Raw genomic sequence first — 11,070 nt, 5'->3', positions numbered from 1 at the left:
TTTACCTCAAAACACTTCGCATTCGTGGAAAGTGAAGACATCCAACAAATTAGAAAAACCTAGGTATGTAATAATCGGTTTTCAAACCGCTAGGAAAAATAGTCCGACTAAAGCAATGTCGTGTTTCGACCATTGTAAAATAAAAAACCTAAAGGTCTATTTAAACGCAGAAGTATTCCCCTATGAAGATTTTCAGTGTGACTTTACCAAGAATAAGATGGCGACATTATATCGCACGTATGCCGAGTTCCAGAAATCTTACTACGGACATGAAGATGTGAAACCTCTGTTGAATCGAGAAGATTTCAAAAATCTGTCTCCAATTATAGTTGTTGACATGAGCAGACAGAACGATAACGTGAAAACATCAACCGTCGACCTCAGGATTGAACTAGAAGCAGACGAAGCGTTCCCAGCTTCAACATCTGCATATTGCTTAATATTACATGACCAAATTATAAATTATAATCCATTTAATGGAGAAGTAAGAACCTTGTAAATACTTATTGTAAACCTTACTATTATTTTAATAAATAAAAAACTTTTTTTTAAGTATCACGCTTGTTTTATTTTCACATAAATTAGTCATACAAATATTAAAATAGACGTCGCTTAACATCACGTACTGGCGTCGGATGCTTGGCGAAGGTTGACTGAGATCGTTTGTGTGATGGCACTGGATGTTCGGTGAAAGTTGGGTAAGGTTGCGGTGGTGATATCGTCCTGAATTGGTAGAAAAAATCAGGCCCATCGTTTACCTCGTATGCCTGCGGGTTGCGAATCTCGGCTGGTGTCCGTGCAGGTCCATAAATATGATCTAGTGCCTGGGAAAAATAAATATAAAATAAATATTGTGTTTTTATTTTTAAAACTATGTTTATATAAATTACCTTAGCTAAAATATCATCCTTAGGCTGATTAAATCCATCACGTGCAGATGAATCGTCGTGTATGCTGAATATATTGCTGACCGGCGAATAGCTTGGCGACGTTGGTGTATCCATTTGACCATTCTGTAACTAAAATTGTATTAAATATTTTTTTACATGTACTACTATATTTATGAATTACCTCATGCGTCAACTGTTGTAACACAGTTTCAGCTAGTTGTACGGTTGCATACATTTGTATTTGACCGATCATGTTTGGGTAAATTTTCTCCGTTCGATCGTCTTGTACGTTTTTAATGAATATTAACATCTCTTCTAAATTTTTCGGTGGTGATTTAAGGTGAGCAGATTTCTCATGTAGATACATCGCAAAATCGTCAAACTGCCTTGTAATTAATGGAGCAGTGTTTATTTCTTTCCGTACAATACTTTCGAAAATACTACATTCAAGATATTGAAGCTTAATCAAGTCCTCCCGATTTAACAGTACTCTGCACCCGTCCTGAGTTTTTGACTCTATTACTAGCACATTTTCTCCGCCATACACCATACTGGATATTTTATGAAATTCCGTCTCAAGAAATATGATGCGCTTGTACTGGACCGTATCTAATATAAATGATAAGATATGCCCCATCATAGAGAATATGCGTCTCAGGAAATCCGGCGATATTTTAACATGACGCGATGGTGTTAATAAATGAACGGTGACTTGAAAATTATCAGTAGGATCGACACCGACAAGTATGAATTTGCGTGCTGTAAAGTTGATCGTGTAGCTTGTGGTTTCGATGAGTTCAGCCGGTGGTGATGGTGGTACATACGTAAAGGTCTTCTTCTTGTATAATGCAGCGTTGTCTTCAATTGAACCAGCCATGTTTTTAAAAATTGTTTATTATAAAAATAATAAAGACTTGGAAAAATTGTAAACACTTAACAAATATAATAAAGACGGAGGAGAATCGTACGTGTGTACACTTGACGACAGACTGATTGAATGCCGACTCTTGCGGAGCCTATATAGTGTCCGTTTCACATTCACGTGTTGTAGATATTTCTCATATTAAATAATATAGGTTTATTTCTTGATTTTCGGCTATTTGATCGTTTTCAAAAAAACCTACACCGTACTCCAAATGTAGACATACAGTAGATATTTCTGATTTATATCAATAAGCGTTTATTTCGTGATTTTCGGCTATTTGATCGTTTTCAAAAAAACCTACGCCGTACATCAAATGTAGACATACAGTATATATTTCTGAATTATATCAATAAGCGTTTATTTCGTGATTTTCGGCTATTTGAATAAATCTACACCGTCATAACAATAAATATATGCGTCATACGATATTTAATAATAATATATGTTTATTTTTAATTTCACACTCAACGTTGATAGTAGGAGTTAATTACTGATAAGGAGATTTATACACCGCACACGTTACGGATAATCGTTATCACTAATGAGGAGTTAATTACTGATAAGGTTACGGTAGTTGCATCAGATGCTGATAGTAGGAGTTAATTACTGATAAGGTTACACTTATTGATAACAACGTCGCGCACGTGAACGATAAGCTGCGGAGGGTGCGGAGGATGCGGGGATGCGGGGATGCGGGGATGCGGGGATGCGGGGATGCGGGGATGCGGAGGATGCGGGGATGCGGGGATGCGGAGGATGCGGGGATGCGGGGATGCGGAGGATGCGGGGATGCGGGGATGCGGGGATGCGGAGGATGCGGGGATGCGGGGATCAGCGCTCTGAACTCTCTATTATATACTACTATACGTTATTATACCTTATATTCCCGATGCTAGAAGAGATTAGAGGTCAAAGACTCGGGGATTGAACAGGAAACCTCCTGCTGTTAATAATATTATAATCTGTCTAATAATATGAAACACCGATTAATGGGACTGGCTGCAGGATAAGAACGTATAACTGCAACAACAAATTTGTACATACTATTCATTCTCCCGTACAGTGGCGTATCCAGAATTATTTTTCGGGAGGGGTTATAATAAATTTATATTAGACGAATTTTATCTGAAAATAATGTATTAACGATAACGATGTTGGGTACGACCCTCTAACCCCCCCTGGATACACCACTGCTCCCGTACTCATAACTTACGGGTCACAAAAAAAAAATAAGCTTATTAATATGTATTATGCCCTGCAGCGATCCACCGCTGCGGAATCAAAGACCGTTCTTCTCGATAGTATATACCTATCGCACCCAATCTAGTGATTTTCCGTGCAAATTTTTTTCTTCTATTGTAAGCGCGCGACCTCGCCGGTTAGTCGTTAAAATCGATTTTCAATTTCCACCCGCGGCGCGTGTTAAACGATCAATTCCTATTACGATACGATATAGCCATCCATATATATTAGAGTATTATTAACTGCTCGTATTGCAGCAGCAGCCATTTTATATTATGGGAAACAAATTTTTCCAAAGTAAATTAAACGTGACAGTTCACCTATATATATACACTCGCAAGCACGCCCACGAATCTCTAACCTATATAATTACACGTCCGACAGTCGTAATGAAATTCGATTCCTATAATAGCGCCCGGCTCGTGTATTAGCGTTTTTTTTCCCCCTTCCTCGTCGCTCTTCCATACTGCTCCTGCATCGCCATCGCATCCTCTCCTCTTCCCGCTACTCACCCAAAAGTATTTTTCGGTAACGATTGCCAGCGGGATCGGCCTCCGTGGGTCGTGGTGCAAGCAGGTCGTTAGTGTGCTGCACTGTGTATGTATACATATATCATATATATATACGTTAACTGCTGCTGCTGCTGCCACTGTGCCGTGGCGCGTAACACGGGCGTGCACGTAATTTATAAAGCGTGTAGGCTAATAAACATAATTAGACTTTACGCGTGTCTGGCCATTTTCATCCGTTTGAATACCAAATTTCCGGCCTGACTTCTCCCGTCCACCCATCCCCCTCACACCCGTTCAACTGCCGCACAACGCCTCCGACGGCGGCATTCGAAACGATGGCCGCGTAGACGATTGCATCGAATATTGCGAATTCGAGCACGTACCCGTTCGCAAAAAAAAAAAAAAGAAAGGGGATGAAATAAAACGAAACGTTTCGCGGCGTATTGTCGATTTCGCATTTGCGCGTATCGCTCGCCCGATTCCGCCTGATCGAAATCGATTAGAAAACGCGTGTCCCGCCGCTCATAAATCCAATAGCGTTTCTTAACGATGATAATATCGTCGTACTATAAACGGTTTAAAGACAACTGTAGTGGACGGATGGGTCATCACTCGTGCTTATGATTACGTGTAATATCTGGCTTATTTCGTTATCATTTATGTATAACGTGCTCCGCAGGATTAAACGAATATGAGTGATGGAGGAAGGAGAGGAATCATCACTGCAGCTAGATTGTTTGTCAGTACCTACTACATCGAGCAATATATTATATTTATATGGACTAGAGCTGATAGAGGCTACTCAATATAAAAATAATTTTAATATTATATACAACGATTTAATTTAATAATTTATACCTACTTTGATCCACTACATTATAGCACCAGTGTTGTACCTGCAGTAGGTTTGTGCGCTCCATATAATACGAATAACCGAGTAATCGTAAAAATATGATGGTTGAAAATATTATCATCGTAGATATGACATGTATATTTTAATCGATGACCCAGCGTGGATGCGTGGCGTACCTAAATAGCCTATCTAAAACGCCGCGTGATCATAATATTATATAATCTCATTGCTTAAGTTCCTCCTCGCCTGTGTCTTAAGAGGTAATTGAAAATGGACCGAACGTTAATACAAATACGTCCTGAACGTTGTTATGGAATTTCAAATATTATAATTATTTATACACGTTTGTAGATTGTACATTCATTAAATATTTAATAAATAGTTTGTATAAAAAAAGCTCATATTATACATACCTTTTTTTGTTCGTGTTGTATCACAACTAGAGTAAAGAGAATAGATCGCTGAAATATTACTTCTACCTTACATATAATATAAATATATAGAAACATTCTTTTGATATAACAAAAAAAAAAAAAAGACGGTGGCTGCAGGTTAGTGATGACCTATATAAACACAATGGTTTTGCGTTTTAAAGTCATTTTTACATCAATTTTAAGTTATTATAACCTATTAGTCATAACGTATAAAATCAAACAGAACAACAGCACATTAATAGAAATAATATACGTTTGATGACTAGGCACTTGATAATACAATTTAGCTGCCACCATTCACACGAGGGCGGTGCACTATTTGAATTAATTAATTTGAACCCTCGCAGGTAGGTACTGCGTAACATCTATTGTGACGGTTTTATTTATTTTTTTAGTCCGTTTCTCCCTAGTACGACGCGTTGTATAGGTACCAATGTAATAATACAATATATAATTTAGTACCTATTCGAAACCAATGGACGTTTTCGAGTGTATAAAACGTATACAAAATTTCAAACGGAAATGATGAAAATCACCGTGGACATCCCTCGCCGGTGGTTGAGGGGACAGGTGATGACGATAACGTTCGTTCAAGTGTTGACCTCCATCGTTCTCTCTCACTCGCTGTCCCTCTTTCTTTCTGTTTAGCACTCGAGCTATTCGGTTGAAAAAAGTGCGCGGCCGAGACAAATAAAGGCCGAACGAAAGGGTCGTGTTTGCGAAGGGTACCGTACTTGACGAAAAAAAACTCTTACGTCCCGCTGCCCGAAAAACCCGGAAAGCCTATTAAAAATGTCAGCGGGCCGTCCGCAAAGGGGTTGAAAATACTTTAGAAAAAAACAAATAACAAATAAATAGGCCGAGTATAGCGAAGGCTTACCGCGACTCGTGAGTCCGCACGCGATAATACGAGTGTATTGACTGTATAAATATAATATATTATATTTAACAAAACGTCTGATTGAATGCAAATAATTAAGTGCCCGTAGAGACTGAGCGAGGGAGCGAGGAATGTGAATTCGCCTGATAATTTTCAAAGAGAAGTTTCTGGTTTTTATTTTTTTTTTGTGTGTATATGCGTGCAAGTGGCGTGTATACTTTATTGCTTTTGTGCGATACAATATTTAATAATATATTCTCCGATACGGTGTATAATGAGGGGTTAGAGTGGGGGGGGGGGGGCGATCGACCGTGGACAATGGCGGGCCCTGCAATCTATTGCCGACATTTTCCGACGAGGCGACAAATTTATTATTATTATTATTAAGTAGGTACTCCTCCAAGTTGGGTTATATATATAGTATATTATATACACATAATGTATGTGGAGATATATATATAATGTATATATATATGTGGCTTGGCGTGGCGCGTTGGCTGCTACCAGTCGCGGAATGCGACTGGGAGTAAGTAACGGCCACAGCTACTAGCTCCCGGATGGGTGACCACCGGGTTCATAGTAGTTAAAAACCTTGCCACACATACACGTGTTTGCTACCTACCGTAACAACCGTTAAAAAAAACAATCGTAAAATCAACCTACCGTACCAACCTTACCCCTACCACAGTTCATAATCCCTACCACAGTTCATAACCCCTACAACAGCTAATGGCCATGGTCGCCGGGCTTAAGTTCAATAAAAAAAAATATATATATATATGTTATTCTCATTGACGCAATCGGGTTTGATGAAATCGTAATACTGCCAGTAAAATCTATTCTATAATATGGCTCCTATACATAATATTTTCTTTGTATCATAAACACAATAGACTTAATATATTATTAAAATGTGGTATAAAATGTATCAAGTATGATGCTTTTTTATCGTATCCAAGGTTAAATGTTTGTGCAAGTTAATCGTCGAAAAAGATTGCAAAAATAAATTCGTAGACTACACAAAAAAAGAAAAAGAAAATTAATTATAAAAATAAAAACCCTATTATAGTTGAAAATTTGTATACAAGTCTTGCGCCAAAGATTGAATACAATATTTTGTAATCGATTGCGGAACTATGCCAACGCTTGCAGTCTTAAGTCGACTTCAGATCAGTAAGTTATAAAAATATATTCCTATCGTACGTACTTTGGTACCTACTTATTTACCTACGAGAGCGATTATAATAATAGGTGTTCTTAAATTAAACTATGCGAGAAGGTAAACACGACCGATGTGTTCGAACCTATACACTACCGAGATCTACTTATCTATTATAAAGTGCTTATTGAACGCCATCGAAAACTAATAATATTAATAATAATATAAGACCGCTCGCTGGTGTGCAAAAAGTTTTAAATTGAAACTGTCATAAAAATATTTCCCTTGCTGTTATTTATAAGTAGTATGTTATTTTCAGTAGACACGATCTGAAGTGTTTTATATATTATACAATATTATAACTTTTTCATTACACACGCGTAAGCAAATGAAAAACATGCACACGCGTCACCACCTGTTAACACACAACAATATTTTTGATCTGCGGACATCTCAGAAACACTAGCTGTGCCTACTTACAATAATAATATAGTTTGGTTCATTACTGTGTATAATAATATGCTATACATCTGCCACGGTGGTTATCGATGGTCACCGTCATAGGCATGCGCAGAGTTTCAAGTCAGGTTCAGGCCCAGGGCTGGCTCTAGGGAAACGGTTAGGGGGGGGGAGATGGACCAAGTGACAATTTTCAGAAAATTTCGATATTATAATATGATTTTTTTTTTTGTAATTTGGTTTTTAACAGTACAATTGTTTGAAAATACAGCTTGGGGGCCGCGGTAACTAGGGACTCCCTCTAGAGGCAGCCCATAGCCCCCCTGGGTGCACCAATCATTTTTACCAGCCAATTTATTCATGACCATTTACTTAACATTTTTAATTTTTAACTCATAGACAGAATTAACCTTTTGCTGATATCTTGTATACGATATTACAATATACCGTGGTCTGTGTTAAATATATACCTATATTACACATTTCTATACACAGAAAAGAATAGCTTGGTAATTCAATACACTTAACAATTTTATATTGAGTATTATACGGTGGCCCAGCTTGGACAGTTGGACCTGTTCAGTTCTTGCAAATCTATTATTCAAACCGTTCAGTGGCAGAAATAACACCCTGCTGCCCCTGTGTGCACGCCTATGGTCACCGTCGTTAGGTGATTCGAATATTCGATTATGTTCTCATATTAAGTGTAGGCTCTGACTGAATAAAATAGAAAACCACCGAAGTATAGGCGACAACGTTTTACGTTAAATATAAATGTTGTTAGAAACGATTACCAAACATCGATTGAATTATATCATCATACGCGCGTTGTAATACACCATGCGATGGCGGCTAAAGTTAACTCATAATAGTGTAACATTATTATTATTTATTATAATATCATCACGCGCGTCTCACGCACTCTTTTTGTGGGCGAGTTTGTACGACTGAATTTACACGTGGACTTATAATATGAAGCAATATAATAATAAATAGAAAATAACTCGTCAAAATTACTTGAATATTATGATTTAAAATATTATTCAAAGTCGTGGGCATTATAATTACTTAAAAAGTTCATTTTTTGTAAGCTATTTTGTCCGAAGTAGAAAGTTAATTATCTTAGGTAACTTAATAACATTACTATATAACAGTTAAATTTGTCGTCCATTGTAATGACTATGTAGGTTTTCAATTAATTTAGAAAATAATATTAAGTACATATTTTTTAGTATTCATTTTATACAAATCTTGTGAATGTAATTGAAAATTAGTTAAATATTATTTTTTGTTTTACTACACTGTACCTAGACAATGTTTTTGATTTCAAACAAAAGTAAACAATTAAATATTTCTTAATTTGATAATTTAAAAGATAAAACCGCATATAACTGCGGAAACCACTGCAGTGTGCAATAGGAAGAAAGAGGAGGATACGTTTCTAACAAAATGGTTAGTTATTTAAAAATGAAATGTTTAATAGTCACTAATGCATGACCTAGGTTAGGTTGGGTTAATTGAGTTAAGTTTATATTTTTCTCCATATTTACTTTAAACTTTTAGAGTTAAATAAATTATGTGGTAACTATTAACTTAACGTTTTTAACGTTGATTTAATTTGATTAACTATAGAGTTAAATTTTTTCATGGACTTGCATACCTTTAAACTTTATACTTACCAATACATTTATTAAACGAGACGTATAATAATAAAAGATAATAAGTATATATAATGAAAAGTTTGCTTTAACATAATTAGTAACCGGAAGCTATTCATAATCTATTGTTTTATTCACCAACGTGTAACACGTAAATAATACATATACATATATAATATAATAAAATATGCATTGTTCTATAGACTTAGATAAATCTGCAGAGGTTATTTTCAGTGAAGTGGCTCACTGTCATAATTCATTACCTAATTTGTTAGTACAACAGTTGTCAGATTTTTAAATATTTTTTTTTGATCTATACAATTATTTATGTAGTGCATAGGTTTACCTGATACACATCAACCGTCTACAGTCTAAACCTAACCTGCAGTTGTGTAAGTGATAAAAACGATATGAGCTAGTTGTATTGTGTTAAGTGATTGTCTGCAAGGGCACGAACAGTTAGAATATTATTATGTTCGTGAAATGAACGAATACATGAATAATATAATATGTTTGCAATATCGACGTAGGTAGAAACTGCAACGGTTGATTGAAAACATTTAATATTTTCACACAATATAATATATTATAATATATTGTATCAACGTCGACGTGGTATCGGAAATAAAAATTCGCCAAATTTTCGGTGTATATTAACAATTTAGTATGGACACGACTGACTGCAATGTATTACCTGAAAAAAATTATTATTTTTCTTTTTGTTATTGTTTATAGGTGCGGTACTATGAATGTTTTTTCAGTGTCACGAATTCGTTTTGAATAAAAACATCACGCCAATAGGTACAAAACATTGTATATATATCTGTTGGCCCGATTCCATTCAAGACATTATTAAGGAACCTACGTAACGATAAACGTCTTTCAAAGTGCCATGTTTATTGGGAGGAGGGTTAAGCCACCCTCCCTTCAACCCTTCTCACCAGTAGCTGCCCCAGGCGGCCAATTTGTATGGGAAGTAATTTTTTGAATGCGAAACGACGAAAGTTACACGTCTTATTTACAGAAATTTTTAGGACGGTTCATTAATTATTGAAATAAAGTGTGCATAATTATTATAATATTTATAGGTAGGTATACCCACACCGCGATGGCTGTGGTAAAATGTTTTGTTTGCGCCCATCAGCTGCTGCTCAGTAACAGTCAGTGCTACTTTAAGCGAGCAAATTATAATGCATAAGATATATTAATATGCGTTTGTAGTGGACTGTATAATTAGGTAAGTATAAAATATATTGATTTAATATTGGTATTGCAATTAAACAAGAGTTTATTATGATTGATAATGCGCAGCCAAACGGATGCTTGTTAAGCAATACAAAATGATAGGAGACTGTGCGAGAATAGCCGAGCCCGATTGGCCGACAAACGGACAACAATATTTCATTTGACGACGAAGGTTTTTTTTAACGACTACACAGTTTTTTCGTTTAGTGCGAGTGATAAAGCGGATAAATTTAAGTGGTTCACTACACAATTAGTGTGTGTAGGTGTATGAGTGTACTTTTATAATGTTATATTGATTAAGGTATTGTATATTGTGGTTATTATATTTTTTTCTACGGTGGGCAGAACTCTGCACAAAAGCGTAGTAACTAGTATAAGGGATGCATTTTAAAATCTGTCCCCAGGTGGCGTACCCGTTAATCCGGCACTGCAGGTCTATCACTCCTATTATTTTTCCTAAAACACCACCCCCCCCCCCCCCCCCAAACCAGGATGGCACGTTTTCGAGAGAAATGTTTTTCCATATTACGGCAACGCGCAGATTTGAAGTAGATTGATCGTGTTCGTCGTACCCTTATTACGTTCTCGAATTATATTACGACGGGACTATTAAATTTCGCCCCTTTTTGTTCCGACGGCATCCGCCGAGTAATACACCCGACCCCGTCGTGTTATAATAATTATCAATTGGAAGCACGCACGAAATATTTGACAATTCTAATCGCGACACGGCGGCGGTGACCGATCGAGATGTTATAATATAATATAATATTATTATCTCTTTGTTTCCCACTGGTAAGCGGTCGAACGAAA

The 11,070-nt window shown here is 36.5% G+C and overlaps 1 protein-coding gene across 1 annotated transcript; it reads right to left on the bottom strand.

Moving 5' to 3' along the window:
- Positions 1–261: 261 nt before the first annotated feature.
- Positions 262–2,314, bottom strand: LOC132950629 (uncharacterized). The gene is made up of 5 exons (XM_061022149.1): positions 2,113–2,314; positions 1,072–2,010; positions 873–1,019; positions 627–824; positions 262–435 (listed from the first exon to the last, which is right to left on the bottom strand). The coding sequence occupies exons 2-5, from the start codon at positions 1,765–1,767 to the stop codon at positions 262–264; spliced, it is 1,215 nt and encodes a 404-aa protein (XP_060878132.1). The 5' UTR covers positions 1,768–2,010; positions 2,113–2,314.
- Positions 2,315–11,070: the final 8,756 nt, after the last annotated feature.

The sequence above is a fragment of the Metopolophium dirhodum genome, chromosome 8 (genome assembly GCF_019925205.1).
Source record: "Metopolophium dirhodum isolate CAU chromosome 8, ASM1992520v1, whole genome shotgun sequence".
NCBI lineage: Eukaryota > Metazoa > Arthropoda > Insecta > Hemiptera > Aphididae > Metopolophium > Metopolophium dirhodum.
The sequence above is the reverse complement of the archived record's forward strand: the minus strand, read 5'-3'. Positions and strand labels throughout refer to the sequence as shown.